Source organism: Biomphalaria glabrata, chromosome 6, assembly GCF_947242115.1.
Source record: "Biomphalaria glabrata chromosome 6, xgBioGlab47.1, whole genome shotgun sequence".
Taxonomy (NCBI): domain Eukaryota; kingdom Metazoa; phylum Mollusca; class Gastropoda; family Planorbidae; genus Biomphalaria; species Biomphalaria glabrata.
This window is the reverse complement of record NC_074716.1, coordinates 2221275-2247578: the sequence shown is the minus strand read 5'-3', so window position 1 is coordinate 2247578 and position 26304 is coordinate 2221275. Positions and strand designations below refer to the sequence as shown.

Here is a 26304-nt window from a genome sequence, read left to right as displayed (position 1 = left end):
TTTCATTGCCTAATTTAGATTTTTTTTAAAATGGCGATTGCAAAGAGTTTTAGCTAAAACTAGTCGACCGGCCTTATGCCACTGCAAGCTATACGACCGCAGTGGGCCCCGCACTTTCATAGGACCCGCGCTAATTCTAGGTGCATAAATTATTAAATTAAACCATTTTATAACTTATATAACTGAATTCCCGCAGCCTCCTGTCGATTTAACAGGAACTCCTGGAAATCTCCTGAAATTGTAAAATATACGAAAAAGTCCTGGAAATATCCGTATATTTATTCAAATCTTTTGAAAACAAATATATCTCCTGAAATATATAGACAAAAAAACGTCGTTTTGGCGTGTCATTCAATAAGGGAAACACCAATCCTACGCGCGATAAAAAAAAAACGGCATTATGCAATACCCGTAATTTTGGAATCTAGTGAAAGAAGCTTCTCGGGCCTCAAACTAATGAAGAATTACTTGAGGTCAACAATTCTCGTAGATAGATTGAAACATTTGGTAATTCTTGCGTGATCTATGCAGGAAACAGAATTGTTATGATATACTGTATGACTTCGCTACACGCAAGGCTCGTGGTGTAGTTCTGTACATAGTAAAGAATGAATAAAATGCAAAGACGAATATATTTTCTAAAACAACCTTTTAAATTTCACTTATTATCCGTATCCCTACCCAAACTTGGCGCCGCGAAATCCGTTTCGCATAGGGCCCCACAACGGTTGAATCCGGCCCTGCTATTTAGTGACGGGTGAATACAGAGTAGATTACTTGAAACACTTTTAAGTCGTTTAACTCTGTTGTAAAAACATTGACTTTGAAGACACTATTACTTATATGCAGTCCTAACTGAATCAAACGCTACGACATAATTACTTTTTTTTTTTAAAAGGCAAGATCTTTACATTGGAATGTCTTTACATTTAGATTACTCATCCTTTGTCTCACACTAAATTTGTCTTATTGGCTGGAGGGGGGCCCACCAAAATGTTCTTGAAGCCGGGCCCCCACGGGTACCTTGCTACGCCACTGTGCCTGCACCAAACTTTTCTTTGTGTGTGTGTGTGTGGAAGAGCCGAAGCCAAACATGCGGATCGAGAGCCGCAGTTTGCGACCACTTGATAGGTGAAGGTGAAATGTCCTAGAATCTAGTCCTTCTAAATGTTCTTACTTCATTTTGACAAGCATTGGAATGGTATGGCACTATCTCTTTACATCTCTCAGGTAGACGGGGCGATGAATTGGGGGAGGGGGTAGGGAGAACTACCGTCTGCTGCAGAAGAAACGGCGCGAGAAGCGTGTTTATGTCTCGCCTCAAGCGTGTGTGTGTGCGTGTCAATATACGCAATCGTGTATGTGCGTTTGTCTGGGTAGCAGTAAAAAAAAAAAAAAAAGAAAAACTCCCCTTCCTCCTTTATCTTCCCCTCCTCTCTCAACAGGTGTACTTTTCATCCCGGCTCTCGCTGGTTGTGTGTCGTGTGTCACCGCGCTACCAAGTGTTGGCGTGTCTGCGTGTGTGTGTGTTGTTTATCCAGTGTGCAGTACTCGCGTATTTCAGATCAAGGCAAGTGTGTTGTTACAGGGCATCTGTCTTTTTCTTTGTGCATATTAAGTGATAAACAAACGACACGAGGGATAGATAGGCATAGCATTTATCATTTAGTATTAGTAGTGTATAGATAGATCTGTATTAGTGTATATCGTGGATCGAGATTTAAACACGACAAGTCTAGCGTCTATATTTACATAATCTAGATCTAGATTAACATCCTTAACTTAAGATTATATCTAATAATTCTAATATATCTAGATCTAGAGTCTAGATTGTATTAAACTAGACGAGACTGTGATCATGTGTTTTCATTATTTGAACTAGACTTGATCTTAAATGCATCAGTGCTCATTGGATATTGGATTACAATAGATCAAACAAGGACAAAACCAGGTAAAAGAAATACTATTCACATTCGTTTCAAGCTAAGACCTAGATCTAGATTTTAAAACAAGTAGATCTTGATCTAGATCTACTAGCAAGAAGCACACATACTAAATAAATAATCTTATCTTATAGATCTATATAATATTACACAAAATAAATAATCTTATCTTATAGATCTAGATCTATATATTATATATAAGATTACAGACGTTACTTCAAAAAAAAAAAAGAAGATAATTACGTCCTACGCCTTTCATGTGTTACATTGTGTAAATCTAGTCTTGCTTGTTAATCAAAGACTTAAACTCTGCTAAGTCTTTGGTTTTCCTGTCTGATTCAGGCAACCCATTCTATTCTCCAATGTCACTAGGGAAGAAGGAGCACTTGTTCTAGCGTATGGAATAAGAAATGTGCCTCTATCTTTGTGTCTTTCTGAGTATTTCATAAATTGGTTTTGTTTTTCTATTTGTTAATTATGTTTTGGTGCTTTATTTATTATAGCTACTTGACTTTTTATTATTCTGCCCTGAAGTGTCTCTAAGTTTAGTGATTTTACTAATGGTGTTACTCTAATCAAATTAGGATCATTCGCTATTATAAATCTCACTGCTATTTATTGTATCTGTTCTAGTTTCTTTCTGTGTTTTCTTGAGTTGCAGAGTTAGGTTTGTACTACTAATATACATATTAAATCAAGATATCTATAAATTATAGATCTACAATAATCTCGAATGTTCTAGATCTAGCTTTGTGTGGTTGTATTGGGTACAATGGTCAAATTCTAAAGTAGGAAATCATGCTTGTAACTGAATGTTGAATACAAATCTAGATCTCAATAGTCTTATCTAGATCAATCTAAAGGCTATTGGCCCAATTCTGTCTAAAAAAAAAACATCAAGAGATGCGCCTAGCGCAGGGGTGGGCAAATTACTGACCGCGGGACACATCGGCCCGCCGAAGTGTTTTATCCGGCCCTCGGACACCTATAGAAATTACATGTGCTCACAGATTATACATATATAAAAATAAAAAGATATTTTAAAAAATATTTTTAAATATCTACATAAATTAATGAAAGTTCTGTTCCTTATCCCTTATGTGGGGAGGTTAAAGAAACATTGCCATGTGGTGGAGGCCAATACAAGGAAAGCGCAAACAGGGACGTTCTCGTATAACTTGGCGCCACACCTTCATAAAGGACCTCAGAAAATTGGACATCGGGTGGGAGGAGGCTCCAGACATTGCCAGTGACAGATCTTTGTGGAGACAGCTTGCCGCCCAATGCGCCGAACGGCGCGGAAGGACCATATTCTAAGTAGGCATATTCTCAAACTTTTTTTCATGCGGCCCTCGATTGAAAAAGGTTGCCCACCCCTGGCCTAGCGCCCTAGATGAATCATGAATAACTGGTATAGATAGCTTCTCCTGAATTAAGCTTAGTAGAATCTGCTGTGACTTCTTCGTAATTGTCCTTAAGAGTTGAGTCTAAGATTATAGAAATTCTAGGCCAACGGGAGCTCGCTTCACTTTGCTAGTCTGGACAAACTTCTGTCTGGGAAAGATCCATGTAGATGTACATTTTTACATACCTAATACCGATGGCTCGTAGACGCTCGCGTTAGAAGCGAGACCGAAGGCCGAGCACACCTGGGAAAATATTCATTCTCGGCCGTGCAAGTGTCAGACATGAAATCGGACCCTTGTGGGTGATGACATGTTTGTTGGGGGCCTTTCTTCCATCCCCGCCCGTGCAATGGACTTGGTGCTTCAATCGTCTCCCCTAATGACCCTTTCCACTCGTGGGCCACGTCGAGCCCGAGAAGCATGGCCCGCACACTGTTTTTATGTATTCTCTTAATATTGCTTTTTTTTTTTTTTTTTTAAAGTTAAGGGGGTCCCAAACCGAGGTTGCGTATTCTAATGTTGCTTGGTTAAATAGTGTTTTAGTTTCACGCTCTTGTTTGATTCGAAAAACGTAATCTTTTAATAAACCCTAATGCTTTGTTGTTTAAAAAACGATTTCATTCATATTGGGATTCCATAACCTTTCAATTACAGCTAGATAGTTAGTTTTTTTTTTTTTAATATTCATTGTTAATAGTAAGCATGGAAAGAGATGACCCCCAACTTATGTCAAGTACCCATTAGAAAAGGCTGACTCATGGTGTGACTCACGTCATGTGTTTTGTAGCTTACCCTGTTGAGGCATTTGAGGGGGGGGGGCTGAGATCTCGAACTAAAGCACTATTAGCATTTATTGCTATTTGAACTCAAGACCCGTGGATCGTTGGCCTTGCTCTATACCGCCACCACCACCACCACCCTCGCTTACTGTACACAATATATATGCGTTGTATTTTTTTGGACCACTTGGGGGGGGGGGCACCACACATGAACTGTCGACGGTCTCTCTCCATTCATCTCTGTCTTTTGTCAGAATGCGGGTCTAACTAACGCAAGACAGCAGGGTTTCTGTCCAGGGCTTTTGCGAGAGAGGATTTGAGCCTCTCAAGCCCTCACTCAAATGGAGTTGGATGATGATGATGATGATTGACAGGCCTGTTGCAGTCCTTGGTGTTGTTTTAACTGTATAAAGATGCAGATCCAGGTTGCCTTGTTGTTGTGCCAACAGAGAGTTCGTGCCTAGTGCGTCTCTATTAAAAAATAATGTTACATTTATGTGATAATATTGATAAAACAACGGGAAAAAAAACGGTCACGTGATAGCCTGTGTGTATTGTGTAATTTGTATAGAAGATATATAGAATCACGTGGCTAAATGTCGTTTGTTTACGATTGGTGAATGGGGTCCGTTTGTAATGAGCCTCACACGACAATCTGAGGAGACTAATTCAGCAACCACTTCAGTCAAGTAGTGTTTTTTTCTCTTTTTAAGGGGACTAATTCGGCTTATAACACCACTTCAGTCCTGTACAAACAAAGTAATTTATTACCAATAGTTAATTGACTAATTGGTTAGTTGTTGTTTTGTTATTATTATTATTATTATTGATTCTTGTATTGTCAGGTAAAAGAAATAATTGTGCACAATTTCAGCTTGATCCGAGATTGGGTGTAGGAGAAATAAAGTGTATATAAACTATTGGCCAGACTGACAAAATTTCCGAATTCAATCTGAACCTGGAGATAGCTTTTCAAACACATCTCTCTACACGTTTTTATTCGGTTCTTTGTGTGTGGGAAAGGTGGGGTAGTTCACAGTACATAGACATGCGGGTGAATGAAAGGTCAACAGGTCACGGCTGTGTAAAGAGTTTGACGCTAAATCGTGACGTTACTTTGTAGAGTATGACTAGGTGGTGTGTGTGTGTGTGCTGTCAACCCCCCCCCCCAATCTATAGATGGAGTCACTGAGGGCGGGGTGTGGCTTGCACACATATTGAAAGTTTTCTTAAAAATGATTAGATCGAAGTTGATCGTAAAGTCAATAGCTAGTAGCGATATTGATCGAATATGTGCTAAATTCAAAGTACCCTGTAATATAAAGTAAGAATCTTAACAGAAAACGCGAATTGCTTCGGAACGAAATATCACGAATACTATTGTATTGCAACGAAATCTTTTGAGTCGCAGAACATAGAAGGAAAATGAGAGTTTCTCCTCTGAGTGCTCGACCTTCGACCTCGCCTCTAATACCGAATGTCATAGAGAAAACGGCAGAAGAAAAAAAAAATAGATGTGCATCTGCTTGGATCTCTTTCGGACTGAAAGATTCTTTTTTTTTTTTTTTTTTTTCATTCAGGCCGATGAAGATTCTTTTGGCCTAAAGCAAGTGATAGTCCAATTCCGACCCTTTGAAATGTCTAATCCATCCCCCGCCTTATGTATCGTTAGAATAATACAAACTAAATAAATTTCACACACAAGGTACTAGTTCTACCTTGTGTAATACGAGTTTAAAAACCCGGCTTTTAGTTTTTATATGATTCATTGCTTACGCGAAAGTTTTAAGCTAATTAGTGACAGTGTTTTTTTTTATTATTTCTTTCTTTATGTCACTGCGAGCCTTTGCATAATGGAGGCGAGGTGGCTGAGCAGTAGAGCACTTTGCTTTCGAGCCGGAGGTCCCGGGTTTGAATCCTGGTGAAGACTGGGCTTTTAAATTTGTTTTTTTTTTTTGGGCACCTCTGAGTCCGCCCAGCTTTAACTCCTTCTCTCCTAACTGACGATACCCGCGTTGATTCCACCAGAATATGGTAAATAATTGCGGAGAGAAAGAGTTAATGGGTACCTGACAATAGTTTTGGGAAAAGTAAACTCGGTTGGTCGTTGTGCTGGCCACATGATACCCTCGTTAACCATGGTCCGCAGAAACAGATGACCTTTTCATCATCTGCCCCATAGACCGCTAAGTCTGAAAAGGGAACTTAACTATGTTTGCAAAATATTTTCAACTGGTAAATGTTGAGTTGATTCAGAATGTCGTCGAGTTGATTCAGAATGTCGTCGAGTTGATTCAGAATGTCGTCGAATTGATTCAGAATGTCGTCGAGTTGATTCAGAATGTCGTCGAGTTGATTCAGAATGCCATCAAGTTGATTCAGAATGTCGTCGAGTTGATTTAGAATGTCGTCGAGTTGATTCAGAATGTCGTCGAGTTGATTCAGAATGTCGAGTTGATTCAGAATGTCGAGTTGATTCAGAATGTCGAGTTGATTCAGAATGTCGTCGAGTTGATTCAGAATGTCGAGTTGATTCAGAATGTCGTCGAGTTGATTCAGAATGTCGAGTTGATTCAGAATGTCGAGTTGATTCAGAATGTCGTCGAGTTGATTCAGAATGTCGTCGAGTTGATTCAGAATGTCGTCGAGTTGATTCAGAATGTCGAGTTGATTCAGAATGTCGAGTTGATTCAGAATGTCGCCGAGTTGATTCAGAATGTGGTCGAGTTGATTCAGAATGTGGTCGAGTTGATTCAGAATGTCGCCGAGTTGATTCAGAATGTCGTCGAGTTGATTCAGAATGTCGTCGAGTTGATTCAGAATGTCATCGAGCTGATTCAGAATGTCTTGTTTTCAAAGATGAATGGACGTGGAAGTCTACTATGTCTATCAATATGGACACTAACAATGAAACTAGACAAACTTCAAACTTAACTTGCGCTCAATAAATTATTTCTTAATCTTCCAAAATGAAGAGCTCAATAGGGTCCTGTCAGAATGCCAGATTTCCCAAATGTAATATCCCATTCTAATAAAATGTGTGCAGTTGTGTGCATCCGGGTATCATTTTTGAGCAGCTTATGTTTTTCAACAATGAGAGTTAAGAAAAATCTTTGCCAGAAATAGATTGGCGGATGAATATTTCAGTTCACTTCACTCCTAACAATGAATATTTCAGTTCACTTCACTCCTAACAATAAATAGGTTCCAATTTTCACCAAATTATGACGAACTACTTTCAGAACACTTGTTGACGGTCTTTGACTAGTAGCACCAAACCGCTGGTAGGCAACTAAAACGCTGAATGCGTGTTATATTTTAACTAGTAAAACTTAAATTAACTTCTTCCTTTGAACTGTAGAGTATAGCGTTTATTACAATATAAACCAATTTAACTTCAGATTAAATGAAATAAATGTGGTAGACTTTAGCAATAATAAAAAAAATGGTATTTAGAACAAAATCTAGCTCACTACAAAATCGCGTCTTTTTACTCTGGCGTTCTGGACTTGTCTGGCATACCCGAGATAGCTTACGAGAGTCCCGCTTATCTTGCATCATTCACACTGCATAATAAAAAGACTTGTCTTCGAGTCCTGAGGTTAATGAGGAAGGCAGTGTTTCCTTGGTAAGTGACCTCCAGTTGTCTCGCTCTGAAACCGCTAGAAACCAGGTGCTCTCTTCTATGTCAGTTATAGCGTTTCCGGGGAGGGGGGGGGGGGAATTCTGTAACTTCGACCACATTTCAGTTCACCAAAAAAAAAGACTGCCTTTGGCATACGTTCGTCCCCCATACGGGATACGTGCCCTGCCCAGCGTAACCGCCTATACTGTCCCTCTATACTGCCCATTTTTTTTTTGGTTTAAAAAAAAATGCCCGCGGACAGAGGTAGACGGCGAAAAGAAAATCTAAATCGACCACCGGCGGACAATGGTTATGCGCTAGTTGTGGCAAAATATGTAGGTCACAGCTGGGGCTGCGTAGCCACGGGAAATACTGCTTTCCTCATTAATCTTTGGACTCGAAAACAAGCCATATGATACTGTCCATACCGGCGTTCGCAAGCTACCAACCAATAGCTAGCTTCACTCACCGTTGTCATAGAAACGCACACAAACAAGCCATAACAACACTCGAATCTTTAAACATCACATTCATTTCATTTTGATCCAACACAGGACCAGGTTTCTGAGGGGGGGGGGTTAGAGGCCCCCAAAAGGGGAAAATTTTTAAAGACAAAAAAATCTATTTAGTATGCATATAAGTGAAACATAATTTAAAACAACAATTAATAAGTAGTTTTTCATATCATCGCGTGAACTGCAGGGCTGTACTGCGGCTATGGAACACTTGACTATTTATTTTTTACAGAAATGTTTTTTTTTTCCTTTGAGGCTTTGAATAAGAGATTGGCCCTTTACAAAACAATTACACCAACTAGATCAGCGGTTCTCAACCTTTTAAGCTCGGCGACCCCTTTTTACAATCCCCTACTCTGGCGCAACCGCCCCCACCCCCACCCCCCAAACACACATACAGAAATAGAAGAGTAGACAGTAACAATCCATATTTTCGATGGTCTTAGGCGACCCCTGGCAAATCGTCAATCGACCCCCAAGGGGGTCGCGACCCACATGTTGAGAACCCCTGAACTAGATAATCATTTTAACACATCAATTAGGTCATGTTCTCATCTAACTTCACATTCATATTCACCTATCCCATGGTCTGCTGGACCGTTGGGGCACCACACATGATCTGTCAACATTCTTTCTCCATTCTTCTCTGTCATTTGCCTTTGACAGAATCTCATTCTGATATTCTTTCTGAAAATATTGAAACATGCCTTTTTACCTGCATGGGTGGACCACTTCGGGGGGCCGATTTGGAGTTTGTGTTTCCACACAAATTGACTTTGTAACCTTGTTTTCTATTAGTTTTGGTGTAGGCCTACTCAAAAACGTTTTCCCATCACTAGACTTCGAGACACCTAACCTCAGCTCTAGTGGTAATTTAACTCTTTCTCTCCGTAATTATTTACCACATTCTGGTGGAATCAACGCTGGTATCGTCAGTTCGGAGAGAAAGAGTTAAAACAAGGAAAACATTTTTTTTTAAATACTTACTTGGAAATTTTGGGTTTTCGGAATTTTTCATTGGAAGTTTTTTTTTGTGTGTTTTTTTTTCGTTTTTAAGGTGAAACGTAACAAACACGTTTGTACAATAGATGGTTTACATTGACATTTAAATAAATAAAATAAAGGGACATTAAGCAGTCTTGCGTAATTACAATCACAATCATTGAAATGATCTGAAGTGTCAAATTAATAAAACAAAAAACAAAAGTGGGGGACACATATCAATTAAGCACACTGACATATTGCCAGAGGATACAGAGAGCACCTTTAGCGAGTGTAACATTAATGTACCAAGGTAGACTTATTTTTCCATTGCTAATTAGTGGGGAATCGTGTTAGGGGGGTCGCCGAGTAAAAAAAAAAGTTTGAGAACCACTGATCTAGACCAACAACAACAAATCTGTGCTTTAGAAATATTTTTACCACATTCTGGTGGAATCAACGCTGGTATCGTCAGTTCGGAGAGAAAGAGTTAAAACAAAAAAAAAGTGGGGGACACATATCAATTAAGCACACTGACATATTGCCAGAGGATACAGAGAGCACCTTTAGCGAGTGTAACATTAATGTATGAAGGTAGACTTATTTTTCCATTGGTAATTAGTGGGGAATCGTGTTAGGGGGGTCGCCGAGTAAAAAAAAAAAGGTTGAGAACCACTGATCTAGACCAACAACAACAAATCTGTGCGTTTAGAAATATTTTTACCACATTCTGGTGGAATCAACGCTGGTATCGTCAGTTCGGCGAGAAAGAGTTAAAACAAAAAAAAAGTGGGGGACACATATCAATTAAGCACACTGACATATTGCCAGAGGATGCAGAGAGCACCTTTAGCGAGTGTAACATTAATGTACGAAGGTAGACTTATTTTTCCATTGGTAATTAGTGGGGAATCGTGTTAGGGGGGGGTCGCCGAGTAAAAAAAAAAGTTTGAGAACCACTGATCTAGACCAACAACAACAAATCTGTGCGTTTAGAAATATTTTGTACCAATTGCTTTTGTCTGGCGCAAAATTCCATGCTTTTAAGGTTTTCTCAATGCGCTTTGATCCTGTCACTTGTTTCGACCAGTAGAGAAAAAAAAATTGTGGGGGGGGGGAGGTAGGAGCATCCTCCAATGTTACCGTGATTGGGTTTTAGATGCGTTGTAAAATAAAAATGTGCGACCTGAATTCGAGCTCGAGAGGTCAAGCCTCCTCAAGGGGACTAATTCAACTTACACCACCACATCTGTCAAGTACAATTTCTTTCTCTTGTTCGATACCAATAGTTAATTAAGTAATTTCTTTTTTTTTTATTAATTATCGTTGTTTTTTTGTTGTTTTTTTTCAGGTGCAATAAATAATTGTGGAAAATTTAACTTGAGATTGGGTGTGGGAAAAATAATTTGTACAAACTTTTTACCAGACAGACAGAGTACGTTTGTATACGCTTTGTAACAAAAGTGTATCACTACCACAGATATCATTAATGTTTCTACCTGTAAGGCATGTGACACTCCGAGCAGTGTCATCAATTTAATCACTCTACGAGGCTTTAACAAATTGGTTCCACGACAGATGGTTCACCAGCCAGTGGGTTCACAGACAACTGTTTCACCATGAATAGTCTCCCACAACATCTGTCTAACCAATTATCGGTTCACAGGATAGTAGCAGATATGGTTAATAATCTGATCGCTTGTTTAATTTGCATTGAATGTACCAGGGACTAGCATTAGATGTTACAACTTTTTTTTTTAAATGTGTTTATCATCCAATTACTTTTTCTCCTGGCTTTGTGATTGGTTAACCGTTTGTAGGGACGGAATTGTCTTTGAATCAGTTGTCTGTCTGTGAATCAGTAGTCTGTCTGTGAACCAGTAGTCTGTCTGTGAACCAACAGTCTGTATGTGAATCAGTTGTCTGTCTGTGAACCAACAGTCTGTATGAGAATCAGTTGTCTGTCTGTGAACCAATAGTCTGTCTTTGAATCAGTTGGTCTGTCTGTGAACCAATAGTCTGTCTTTGAATCAGTTGGTCTGTCTGTGAACCAATATTCTGTCTTTGAATCAGTTGTCTGTCTGTGAACCAACAGTCTGTCTTTGAATCAGTTGTCTGTCTGTGAACCAATAATACGTCTTTGAATCAGTTGTCTGTCTGTGAACCAATAGTCTGTCTTTGAATCAGTTGTCTGTCTGTCTGCATCGTAAGTCATGGTAAATACATTCATTGATTGAGTACGAGACACAATTGAAACACTGACTTGAGAATGGCAGCCTGGATGCTAAATATAATTGAGTGCATGTCAAGGGGAGGTAATAACAACAGAGATTGTTCTTGGTTCATTTTTGCGCCTGTCTCGTGTTTCATATCCATGGATGGATCAACGCAGGGGGAATAAAAAGGAAGGCATATAGCGTTAACAATCTAGGACCCCTTCAAACATATTTTCATTTCGTTTTCATTGAAATAGACCATTCTTATCTTATCTTATAAGATTCACGCTTTTAGTGAGTACTAGGTGCAATTAAGTTAGTGTTCGGTAGTATGGACTTTCATAGTATTCATTTTTTCTACCTACGCCCCTCCTGGAATCACTACGACACTCTCCAGCTGAGTAAGTTTAGATCAGTGAACACAGCCCATAAAAGTAGGGCACGCAGTTGTTAATCTTACACGGGCACACGATCGGGAATTCCCTCTGGAGATAAAGTTACGTAGCATGTAAACAATGGAATCCTGACCTTGACCTCTCTTGACCCCCTTACGCTTCACTCTTAAAAAAATAATAATAATAAAAAAAGATAAGATTGTTTTGCCTGTTCTCTAAAGTAAAGGATTCTATAGGGCAGTGTAGTCCAATCGAATGTGATTAGTTCTTTTCGTGGATGTGTGGGTGGGGGACGCTGGCAGGGAGTGATGTGGGCTGAAGGGAGGTAACAAATAGATGCAGTCTATAAATAGTGTCTAAAGAGCTTTTGGAAGCTGTTAGAGTAAAGCAGCGGTCGTTTTGATTTTCAGCATGGAGGCCATTTTTTTTTTCGGAGTGGGGGGGGGGTAAAGTTGTTTGTATGTAAACAAATACATCTGGCTTGATCGACTTATCTTTTAATATCTACTTTATCTTCTCTTTCAATATCGACTTTTTTATCTTCTCTTTTAATATCGACTATCTTCTCTTTTAATGTCGACTTTATCTTCTCTTTTAATGTCGACTATCTTCTCTTTTAATATCGACTTATCTTCTCTTTTAATATCAAATATCTTCTCTTTTGATGTCGACTATCTTCTCTTTTAATATCGCCTTATCTTCTCTTTTAATATCGACTTTATCTTCTCTTGTAATATCGACTTTATCTTCTCTTGTAATATCGACTTTATCTTCTCTTTTAATATCGACTTTATCTTCTCTTGTAATATCGACTTATCTTCTCTTTTAATATCGACTTATCTTCTCTTGTAATATCGACTTATCTTCTCTTTTAATATCGACTTATCTTCTCTTGTAATATCGACTTATCTTCTCTTGTAATATCGACTTTATCTTCTCTTGTAATATCGACTTATCTTCTCTTTTAATATCGACTTATCTTCTCTTTTAATATCGACTTATCTTCTCTTTCAATATCGACAATCTTCTGTCTTAAATATCGACTATCTTCTCTTTTAATATCAACCCTTCCCATGAGAGGATGTACTGTGGAGACGTGAGTACTTCCGCGTGGTTAGTACTTCCGCGTGGTGAGTACTTCCGCGTGGTAAGTACTAAAGAACTGACATTTCATTTATCAGTCGTGGTGTTAAGGCCCATTTTTGATGGGTTACTTTCCCTGTTAGGATATTGAAACACAGATTCACCTGTTCTGAGATGTTTGCAGCTCCAATAAGACCTCAGTCGACTCGCTTTTTATGTCATAAAAGTCCAAAAAGTCAGGCATGTGGAAAATATGCAGGTCACAACTGGGTTTACCTAGTCATGCGAATCGCCACACTCATCCTTCCAGAATCGGAGGCATTGCCATCAAATGTTATGCTTAGATGATATCGAATTACTCATCTCCAATCTCGCCATCATTGTATTATACAGTGATTAGCCTTGCTTATAGCGAACCTTCTATCATCATGTCAACAAACAAGGCACCAAAGCCTGGACAGCGAAGCAAACAAATAGCTCCCATTGCAGACACAGGGAATGGACCTCATTCACCAATCGTAAACAAACAACATTTAGCACGTGGTGCTCTATCTCTTCTATATAATTTACGATCTCATGTTTAATTCATGATGGTTGTCACGTGACAGTTTTTTTTTTCGTTGTTTTATCAATAAGATCACGTGACTTATGTTGTTTGTTTACGATTGGTGAATGAGGTCCATATGACGCCGACGCATTTTACAGGTCACGTTGACCACAGCCTAGGTACCGACACCTGTTATCAAATATGCAGCGAATATAAGCTGTTTGAATGACATACCCATTCACGGTCTATGACAAGAATAATAAGAAATAAAATATTTTATACAAAAATTAAGCTTGTACTAAGCGTAGTTGTATCAATCTGTTTGGATCAGTCATGCAATTCTTGTAGTTCTCCATTGTTAGCTACAAACTTTAAAGCGGCGACTTCCTATTTTTACCTTAAAGACAGAGTGGGTTAGATATAAGCCTTGTTAAACTTAATGGACCTCATTCACCAATCGTAAACAAACAACATTTAGTCACGCGATTCTATATATCTTCTATACAAATTATGTAATCCATAGTGGCTGCCACGTGATACGTATTTTTCATTGTTTTATCAATATTATGACGTGGCTAAATGTGTTTATTTACGATTGGTGAATGAGGCCCATTAACAGTTAGGAAACAATGTTCTTAGTGTGTATAAACTGATATCAACAAAAGGATAATCTCAATCTTGAAAGCTAGGTACTCTCTTTCACTTCTACATAAGCACATCCATGTTCCCAGAATTCTCTTGTTCCCAGGGAATCTCATTTTACCAGCATGTCTCATGTTCCCTTAATGTCCCATTTTCCGGAATGTCGCATGTTCCCTGAATGTCTCGCGTTGTTAGAAGGGCCTCCAAACGCCCTAGCGGGGCCCTGGGCGAGTGTCATATCGGGCCATATATATTTGTACAGTAACACATGTTCCCTTAATGTCCCATGTTTCCAGAATGTTCCATGTTCCCTGAATGTTTTGCGTTGTTAGAAAGGCCTCCAAACGTCATAGCGGGGCCCTGGGCGAGTGTCATATCGGGCCATATATATTTGTACAGTAACACATGTTCCCTTAATGTCCCATGTTTCCAGAATGTTCCGTGTTCCCTGAATGTCTCGTGTTGTTACACGGGCCTCCAAACGCCCTAGCGGGGCCCTGGGCGAGTGTCATACCGGGCCATATATATTTGTACATTTGTACAGTAACACATGTTCCCTTAATGTCCCATGTTTCCAGAATGTTCCGTGTTCCCTGAATGTCTCGTGTTGTTACACGGGCCTCCAAACGCCCTAGCGGGGCCCTGGGCGAGTGTCATATCGGGCCATATATATTTGTACACCAGAACGATGGGCAGACAGTGACCACAAAATTCTCTTTTTCTCGGGGGCGAGGGACTCGCCAGCTCCTAAGGCCGCCTCTTAGAATTGACTTTAAGCTGATTACACACGTGTTCTGCTTTTTTTTTTTTTTTTTTGTGCGTTCCCTGAGATATCCTAACAAACAATTATTATCGGAACACATGTCACTACTGCACACAGTTTTGTTCAGGAGATTGTTAATTCCATGTAATCCTTATAGAACATTGTTGTATTCAAAACTTTGTTATCGGGAACAGAACCTGATTTGATCCACATGCATCTAAATGTGGGTTGAAGTGTCTCCCCCAAATGTTGATGGGATGTAATGTAATTATCGCTTAATTCCCCCTTTTCAGACCTTGTGATCTAGAAGGCAGAGGATTCGAACCCGATACTCCGAAACCCCTCGGTTCGGAGGTCAAGCTCTTTGCCTCAGCCAGAAAGTCCCCTAGTTATTTCTTGGCTTTAGTTTTATTGTCCAGTCCAGTGATGCCCAAAATACGGACCGCGGGCCACATTCGGCCCGAAACGTCGACGCAAAGTGTAGAAAATCTCCTCTCCTCAAAAATAAAGTTTCCTACGTTAAGAGTAAATGGATCGGTACTGATAAGCCAATAAATAACATACGGTACTGATAAGCCAACAAAATAACATACGGTACTGATAAGCCAACAAATAACATACGGTACTGATAAGCCAACAAAATAACATACGGTACTGATAAGCCAACAAATAACATACGGTACTAATAAGCCAACAAATAACATATGGTACTGTAAGCCAACAAATAGCATACGGTACTGATAAGCCAACAAAATAACATATGGTTCTGATAAGCCAACAAAATAACATATGGTACTGATAAGCCAACAAATAACATATGGTACTGTAAGCCAACAAATAGCATACGATACTGATAAGCCAACAAAATAACATATGGTACTGATAAGCCAACAAATAACATACGGTACTGATAAGCCAACAAAATAACATACGGTACTGATACGCCAACAAATAACATACGGTACTGATAAGCCAAGAAATAACATACGGTACTGATAAGCCAACAAATAACATACGGTACTGATAAGCCAACAAAATAACATATGGTACTGATAAGCCAATAAAATAACATACGGTACTGATAAGCCAACAAAATAACATACGGTACTGATACGCAAACAAATAACATACGGTACTGTAAGCCAACAAATAGCATACGGTACTGATAAGCCAACCAATAACATATGGTACTGAAAAGCCAACAAATAACATACGGTACTGATAAGCCAACCAATAACATACGGTACTGATAAGCCAACAAAATAACATACGGTACTGATAAGCCAACAAATAACATACGGTAATGATAAGCCAACAAATAACATACGGTACTGATAAGCCAACAAAATAACATACGGTACTGATAAGCCAATAAAATAACATACGGTACTGATAAGCCAACAAAATAACATACGGTACTGATACGCCAACAAATAACATACGGTACTGTAAGCCAACAAATAGCATACGGTACTGATAAGCCAACCAATAACATATGGTACTGATAAGCCAACAAATAACATACGGTACTGATAAGCCAACAAATAACATACGGTACTGATAAGCCATAAAATAACATACGGTACTGATAAGCCAACAAATAACATACGGTACTGATAAGCCAACAAAATAACATACGGTACTGATAAGCCAACAAAATAACATACGGTACTGATAAGCCAACAAATAACATACGGTACTGATAAGCCAACAAAATAACATACGGTACTGATAAGCCAACAAATAACATACGGTACTGATAAGCCAACAAATAACATACGGTACTGATAAGCCAACAAAATAACATACGGTACTGATAAGCCAACAAAATAACATACGGTACTGATAAGCCAACAAATAACATACGGTACTGATAAGCCAACAAAATAACATACGGTACTGATAAGCCAACAATTAACATACGGTACTAATAAGCCAACAAATAACATACGGTACTGATAAGCCAACAATTAACATAGGGTACTGATAAGCCAACAAATAACATACGGTACTGATAAGCCAACAAAATAACATACGGTACTGATAAGCCAACAAAATAACAAACGGTACTGATAAGCCAACAAAATAACATACGGTACTGATAAGCCAAAAAAATAACATACGGTACTGATAATCCAACAAATAACATACGGTACTGATAAGCCAACAATTAACATACGGTACTAATAAGCCAACAAATAACATACAGTACTGATAAGCCAACAATTAACATAGGGTACTGATAAGCCAACAATTAACATAGGGTACTGATAAGCCAACAATTAACATACGGTACTGATAAGCCAACAAATAACATACGGTACTGATAAGCCAATAAAATAACATACGGTACTGATAAGCCAACAAATAACATACGGTACTGATAAGCCAACAAAATAACATACGGTACTGATAAGCCAACAAATAACATACGGTACTGATAAGCCAACAAAATAACATACGGTACTGATAAGCCAACAAAATAACATACGGTACTGATAAGCCAACAAAATAACATACGGTACTGATAAGCCAACAAAATAACATACGGTACTGATAAGCCAACAAATAACATACGGTACTGATAAGCCAACAATTAACATACGGTACTGATAAGCCAACAAATAACATACGTTACTGATAATCCAACAAATAACATACGGTACTGATAAGCCAACAAATAACATACGGTACTGATAAGCCAACAAATAACATACGGTACTGATAAGCCAACAAAATAACATACGGTACTGATAAGCCAACAAAATAACATACGGTACTGATAAGCCAACAAATAACATACGGTACTGATAAGCCAACAAAATAACATACGGTACTGATAAGCCAACAAATAACATACGGTACTGATAAGCCAACAAATAACATACGGTACTGATAAGCCAATAAAATAACATACGGTACTGATAAGCCAACAAAATAACATACGGTACTGATAAGCCAACAAATAACATACGGTACTGATAAGCCAACAAAATAACATACGGTACTGATAAGCCAACAATTAACATACGGTACTAATAAGCCAACAAATAACATACGGTACTGATAAGCCAACAATTAACATAGGGTACTGATAAGCCAACAAATAACATACGGTACTGATAAGCCAACAAAATAACATACGGTACTGATAAGCCAAAAAAATAACATACGGTACTGATAAGCCAACAAATAACATACGGTACTGATAAGCCAACAATTAACATACGGTACTAATAAGCCAACAAATAACATACGGTACTGATAAGCCAACAATTAACATAGGGTACTGATAAGCCAACAATTAACATAGGGTACTGATAAGCCAACAATTAACATACGGTACTGATAAGCCAACAAATAACATACGGTACTGATAAGCCAATAAAATAACATACGGTACTGATAAGCCAACAAATAACATACGGTACTGATAAGCCAACAAAATAACATACAGTACTGATAAGCCAACAAATAACATACGGTACTGATAAGCCAACAAAATAACATACGGTACTGATAAGCCAACAAAATAACATACGGTACTGATAAGCCAACAAAATAACATACGGTACTGATAAGCCAACAAAGTAACATACGGTACTGATAAGCCAACAAATAACATACGGTACTGATAAGCCAACAATTAACATACGGTACTGATAAGCCAACAAATAAAATACTTTACTGATAATCCAACAAATAACATACGGTACTGATAAGCCAACAAATAACATACGGTACTGATAAGCCAACAATTAACATACGGTACCGATAAGCCAACAAATAACATGCGTTACTGATAATTCAACAAATAACATACGGTACTGATAAGCCAACAAATAACATACGGTACTGATAAGCCAACAAATAACATACGGTACTGATAAGCCAACAAATAACATACGGTACTGATAAGCCAACAAAATAACATACGGTACTGATAAGCCAACAAAATAACATACGGTACTGATAAGCCAACAAAATAACATACGGTACTGATAAGCCAACAAAATAACATACGGTACTGATAAGCCAACAAATAACATACGGTACTGATAAGCCAACAAAATAACATACGGTACTGATAATCCAACAAATAACATACGGTACTGATAATCCAACAAATAACATACGGTACTGATAAGCCAACAAAATAACATACGGTACTGATAAGCCAACAAAATAACATATTTGTTTTTTAAAAAAAGAGTGGCTCTTTGAATAGAATACAGCATGTAAACAGCTTTATGAAACCAAAACACGTAACTAAATAAGACGACATTATTGGATGGTGACGCGATTATTAGAGAACACCCAGAGTGGAGGATTGAGGAGAATATTGACGGAAAAGAGACAAGAAAATGAGTGGGCTGTAAGGCTAGGTACTGAGTCGCTTACATTGGAGACATGAAACCATTTCCCGACTTTTCCCGACCGCGAATACATAGAAGTGCTTGCTAGCAATGATGGAAGAAAGGAGTCCTGAAAAGAGGAATGCTGTTGAATTTGTCAACCTTCCTCGTGAAGGCAGGGGATCTCAACCTGTGGGTCGCAACCCCCCTTGGGGGGTCGAATGACGATTTGCCAGGGGTCGCCTAAGACCATCGAAAATTGTCTACTCTTCTATTGCTGTATGTGTGTGTGGGGGGGGGGGGTCGCGGCAGACTGGTGGATTGTAAAAAAGGGTCGCCGAGCATAAAAGGTTGAGAACCGCTGCTATAAGGCGTGTGAAAGATAGGGGTAAAAATCTCTATTCAAAACTAACAGACAAACTAGGTTTCGATTTTTGTTTCCCGCTGACGAGTTTACTGACATATCAGATACCGCTCAAAATGTTTGTATTTTTGTTTTCGCGTTACAAACAGCGGTTATTCATGGGACCACCGACTGGCCAAGTCCTGACAACCAACGTTTCCACCATCACAGAGGGTCGTATTCTTCCTTTGGAGAAATGACTGGGAGGGACTATTGATGGGGCCATAAGTAAGGTTGGCAGCAGGAGTTTTAAGAACAGTTGTCGAGTCCAATAGAACCGGGCCTCTGTGGCTTCATTGAATTATTCCCCAACAAAATGTATGTGGCAGGGTGTTCAGTCTGGACCTTGTGATGATATCGTGTGAACAAGTGCTATTGCACTTTTTTATAGATAGATAGGCAGACAGACAGACAGACAGACAGACAGACAGATAGATAGATAGATAGATAGATAGATAGATAGATAGATAGATAGATAGATAGATAGATAGAGAGAGATAGATAGATAGATAGATAGATAGATAGATAGATAGATAGATAGATAGATAGATAGATAGATAGATAGATAGATAGATCAATTGCGCAAATTATGTTATTATAAGTAAAAAAAAAAATTGTGTATCTTGGGTGTTCTCATACTTTTTTTCCTGGCGATCTAAATTTTGTCATCATTAATGGAGCAAGGGGTTCGAGACTACTATGCTACACATTATTTGATGATGTCATATCAGATCTAATACTCTTTAAACAGGTGATGGGCGGAGCGGGAGCGGGGTACCGCTTCTCAAAAAGTAAATGTAACAAAAAAAATATTCTTAAAAAAAACGATATTGGTGTAATCGATTTCAGAAAAGTATCGAAACGCTTCTGAAACAGCTTTAATCCCTATTTTCGTGCTTAAACGTATAAAGCCATTCTCCCAGAGATAGCACGTCATAGTCACATTTGACTAGAGTAACGCCATTAGTAAAATCACTAAATTTAGAGACACTTCAGGACAGAACACTAAATAGCCATAGTACATAAAACACTGAACCATATATAACTAAGAAATACGAAAAACTCAAAACCTAATAAAATACTAAAACACTCAGAAAGACAAAGTTAAAGGCACATTTCTTATTCCATATTTTAGGACCATTTGGACAAGAGCTCCTTCTTCCCTAGTGCCATTAGAGCATGGAAGGGGTTGTCTGAATCAGCCAGGGTCTCTAATTAACATGCATGACAAATGAGATTGGACCAAAAGCGCTCTGAGCATGCTATAAGCATGAAAGTAGCGCTATATAAAAGCTATAATAATAATAATAATGACTAGATTAACACAATAATACGCGTTGGTCGTAACTATCTTCTCTTTTGAAGGAAGCCCTGTATTTTATATGAGAGAGAGAGGGAGAGAAAGAGAGAGAGAGAGAAAGGGTGTGTGTGTGGGGGGGAAATAGTATCAAATTTAAACTGAAAAAAAAATGAAAATGTTGCATTTTTTCCCCCCAGACTGTGCTAGAACCGTTGTGGATAGCAGATCAATGTCAGCCTTCTTATGCTGTCTTGAATGACCTTTGACCCCTTCTAAGAGCTGGTCATCATATTCACATCGATGACGAAAGTGCTAGACCTATGATTCACCCCACTGTGGCGGACAGCGCCAGATGGCACCGCCCGAGACACCGCACAGAAAGTGTTTTTGAAATTCAAGACCAGTGTCTCACGCTCGGGCACAGACCCTCGGGCAACATGAATTCCCGATTTCTATTTTTACCACAGTTCGTGTGTAGGTATACTCACGTTTTATCCTGGATTTACCTGACTTTGTGGATTTTCCCGTTTGCCGTGAGTGCCCAAACGACACCAGACGACGAAACAGCGGATTATCCCGGTAAGTCAATGATCAATTAGTCGATTGTAGAACTTTGACTTTGGTTAAGTGACGTAGCTAGGAATTTGCCATTTTTGAGGGGGCGGGGCCCGAAGGAGGCTTGACCTCTTCGGGGGCCCCTGAATTTGACATTCGACGTGCAACTTTATTTAAGTTGATATGAGACCAAATAAATGTTATAGATTTTAGTAATAACATTTTTTAACAAAAAATCACAACAATAACACAACCTTTCATTCTCACGTTCTGTAGTCGTCTCCTAAGACCAAGTGACGAAAATGCTTTCTATGTTGCATCATTCTTATCTTATCTTATATAATACAGACGTTACTTCAAAAAAAAAAAGATGATTACGTCCTACGCGTCATGCATTTAGTCATGCATATTAACCAATGACTTAAATTCTGCCAAGTCACTGGTTTTCCTGGCTAGCTCAGGCAGCCCATTCCATGCTCTAATAGCACTAGGGAAGAAGGAGTATTTGTACAAATTTGTCCTAGCATATGGGACGAGGAATGTGCCTTTATCTTTGTGTCTTTCTGAGTATTTTATAAAATTTTGTTTTGTATTTGAAAATACCAATCGCTGACCTCTTCCCACCGTCACCATAGAAACACACACACTCACATTCCACAAACCTCTCCGTCTTGCAACAGAATTAAAAAAAAAAAAAAACAAGCACAAAACAAATAAATATTTCAAGAGGTTAAATCATAGCCTTGACATTGAGTTCGTATATCAGTACACATGTATACACTATTACCTAGGAAAACATTCTTTTAAGTGCTATAGTTATATTTATTTATGTTGGGTTTTTTTTTTTTGGTAACAAACAGAGGGGAAAAACCGCGTCTCTTTTTATTGAAAGCCTTGTAGGACTATATAATTTATACATATAATAATAATAATTATTTTTTTTTTTTATTTATAAAGCGCTGTTAACAAACAAAATGTAGGCTCAAGGCGCTGTAGTAACATTACAAACAAAAACACGAGAGCTAAAATGACAAACTAATCTAAAAAAGTTTAAAACAGATAGGTCTTAATGTTCTTCTTGAATGTAGTGTAGCATGTTGTCTGTCTGAGATCTATGGGGAGTGAGTTCCAAACCTTTGGTCCGTGCACTGAAAAAGCCCGCTGACCGTAGCTAGCTTTTGAGGGAGAAACGTGGCCCCACTTAAAGCGTTGAGTCCATTTAGAAGAATAAAATATTAGTAATTAGATAATATAATGATTGTTCGCGTCTCCTAAATCTATCGTACCATTCAGTACACACCTATACAACCCAGTTGAGATTGTGGGGATCTGAGGTCAGCAGAAAAATATTTTCTGTTTGTGGCTTTTTTTTTTTCCTCCGGCGACTAACGAGTTTCTTCGTCGCCCCCGCCCCACCCCCCCACCCCTTTCCCGGGACGTGAAGATGCTAAAAATAGATCCTCGCTCCAGAAGTAGACTCAGTTGACTGAATCTTAATGAGCACAATCAATAACTGCTACCGGACTGTCGCCGGACTGGCGTGTAAGGCGGGATTGAGATCAGGTTTCCGGGGTAGCCTCCCCCTCCTGGATATCGCCTGTGTCATCCTATCGTCTGCTGCTGGGCATGATGGGAAATAAAAAAAAAACATAAACAAGGTTGGGGAAGAAGAAGGACAGAGCGCGTTGTCAGCAGTTAGATCTAGAAGTTAGGCTAACTAATGCTCAACTCAAAGCAACTGTTTGAAGCACTAGGTCGACTAATGAGGTAGTTATAAAAAGTCACGTGACTGTGGTCTTATACATGACAATATCTTCCTATGATAAGATGTAGATATACATTTAGTGCTAGCCTAGATCTAGTAGACCTACTCAATAATCATAAAAATTAATGAATTATTGTAATATACTTTTTATTACTTAAAGATGTCTAGATCTAGACTACTTTCATGTTTAAATTACAATGAAATCGATGAGGTCATTAATGTAAACAACACACCCACGTGACTGAAAAGAGATCCGGAACTACCCCATTATTTGTAATATTTGCTTTCGCTTCTTCTGCCTCGTTCTCATTTTTTATGTTTTAGCGTTCAGTTGACCGGACCTGTATATGAGATAAATTGCGCAGTGGTTTCCAAAACAGGGAGCTCTCCTTATAGTTTTTTTCTTTCCATTGGGGTGTTTTTGGGGCGAGTGTATTCTTCGGGCCTCTTGGTAAATAACACAATTTTGAAGGACATGGTCAGCATTCTCTGGTGACACCCCACATGGGCTAATTTCACTGGTTCCAATTTGGAGCTTCCGGTACGTATGTTGTGTCCGGTTCTGAGTGGAAAGATTTGACGTTGATCTTGTCGGAATAGCTTATAATAGGCGTCATCTTCCTTCTGATTCGGATGAGAGCTTATCCATTTCTCATTTATTCTATTCACTCTTAGTTTCTTCATTTCTTCTGGATAGATGCCTCGCTTTCTCTGTCTGCCTCTTCGTCTTTTCCTGTTACTGTTTCCTGAAGGAAGGTCTTTGCGAGCCCCGAAGATCTTGTAATATGGCCTTAGATTTTAAGCTTGTGTTTCATTTACGATATCTAGCAGGTGTATTAACATCGTGATAATATCAATAATAATAATAAGGCTTGTTTCGAGTCTGAAGATTGATGAGGAATGCAGTATTTCATGATAATACCAATGAAAGGGGATATAACCCAGCATAAACATACACACTGTGTTTCAATTTACAAACAGAGGTTCTTTTTTTTTAAATTCAGTCCTGAAGAGATGACATTGCCAACAACACATACGGCACTAAAGCAAGTTTACGGTTTACACAACAGTTCAGGATAAAATTATATACATATATATATTTATAGCTTTTATATAGCGCTACTTTCATGCTTATAGCATGCTCAGAGCGCTTTGGTCTAATCTCATTTGTGGACCAGTGGGGGGGGGGAGGGGGTATCTAGTGTTTGGTTTTCCGTGCTGCCTTTAGGCGCTCAGTAAACACAACTCTGCCCGAGTCGGGTGTCGAACCTCGAGGCCCCTTCTAGGTAGCCAAGACAAGCCAAGTTCAAGCGCTCTTAGCCTCTCGACCACGCTTCCCAAATTGTTCATAAACGGTCCAAACTTGACGATCACTCTCATGGGTGCGCTATTATTCGTCACTAGTCGACCGGCGGCGTAGCATACGCCGCTATTTCGCGGGGCCGGCCTTGGGTGACCGCAGTGGGCTCCGCATTTATGCGTCCGCAGTGGGCCCCGCACTTTCATAGGACCCGCGCTAATTCTAGGTGTATACATTATTAAATTAAACCAGTGTATAACTTATAGCAGATTTCCCGCGGCCTCCTGTCGATTTAGCAGGAGCTCCTGGAAATCTCCTAAAATTCTCGCGCCTCAAACTAATGAAGAGTTACTTTAGTTCAACAATTCTCGTAGATGGATTAAAACTTTTGTTAGTTGTTGCTATTGAGCGTGATCCATGTAGGAAATACAATTTTCATGATATACTGTATGACTTCGATACACGCAAGGCTCGTAAAGTTCGTGGGATAACTCTATCCGCTGAAATAAGAGAGTGATCTTTCCTTTACTTCTTCTTGCCCAAACTCTTGAGCGAAGAAACCGCCTTTGCGCATATATACGTCTCGAATGAATCTTTTTAAATACTTTTTTGTTTTGTTTATAAAATGGTTTAAAAGTAGATGCATAATTTGTGCTTTGTTTGGGGGCAAGGAAGGTTTACATGTAAAACATATCCTTAGAAACTATATCTTCATTAACAAAAATTACACACGTCCATTTCAGATTTTGAATGCGCAGTTCTTTCCCTTCTCTCAATACTTTGAACTATTGCCAAAATTTGTTTTTTTTGTTATTATATAAAGGTTGGGGCAAATCTGTTCTCGTGCCATACATATTTGTAGCGAAAGAAATTAGGGTAATAACTGTGATCATCTGACGGTCTTGTGAAACTATATATTTAAGTGAGTGAATCTACCAACCGTTAAACGCCGATTTCTGGTAGTTCAAAGTAGAAGTCTGAAAAAAAAAAAAGAAAAAGGCAGAAAACCTTCCACCCCACACTCGTTAGTTGCCCCCACTCTTGACATGTGTGACAACAGATTGCTAATAGTCAGTGGTTCCCCCCCCCCCGCCCTTTCCGTACCGCCCCGCCCCCACATTATTCTTTGATGTACTACGTGAATCAGACGAGGAAGTGGTCCCGGTGTGGAGCAATCGCAGTAAGTGAAGAGACATACTCTGTGTAAACAGAAACACTTTTCAGGGGTGTCTCCCTGAGAGCAGGGGCTAGTACGGCTTTTATTTGGGCAGTGGGCTTTTGGTGTATACGATCGACTATAGACTTTTAACATTGGTAAACATATCTATGCTCTGTTGAGGTCCTATGCTATGTTCCGTTGATGTCCTAATGCTATGTTCTGTGTTGCCCTAATGCCATGTTCTGTTGTTGCCCTAATGCCATGTTCTGTTGTTGCCCTATGCCATGTTCTGTGTTGCCCTAATGCCGTGTTCTGTTCTTGCCCTAATGCCATGTTCTGTTGTTGCCCTAATGCCATGTTCTGTTGTTGCCCTATGCTATGTTTTGTTGCTGTCCTAATGCCATGTTCTGTTGTAGTCTTATGCCATGTTGTGTGTTGCCCTATGCTATGTTCTGTGTTGTCCTCTCCCATGTTTTGCTGTTGCCTTATGCTATGTTCTGTGTTGTCCTCTCCCATGTTTTGCTGTTGCCTTATGCTATGTTCTGTGTTGTCCTCTCCCATGTTTTGCTGTT

General features: G+C 39.0%; 1 protein-coding gene across 1 annotated transcript in view; it reads left to right on the top strand.

Moving 5' to 3' along the window:
- The first annotated feature begins 1487 nt into the window (after positions 1–1487).
- LOC106073873 (uncharacterized) overlaps positions 1488–26304 on the top strand; it is a 64865-nt gene continuing 40048 nt past the window's right edge. The window contains exons 1-2 of the mRNA XM_056031893.1: positions 1488–1951; positions 21151–21532. Coding sequence (XP_055887868.1) covers positions 21274–21532 — 259 coding nt within the window. The 5' untranslated portion in view covers positions 1488–1951; positions 21151–21273. The remainder of the gene's footprint in view (positions 1952–21150; positions 21533–26304) is intronic.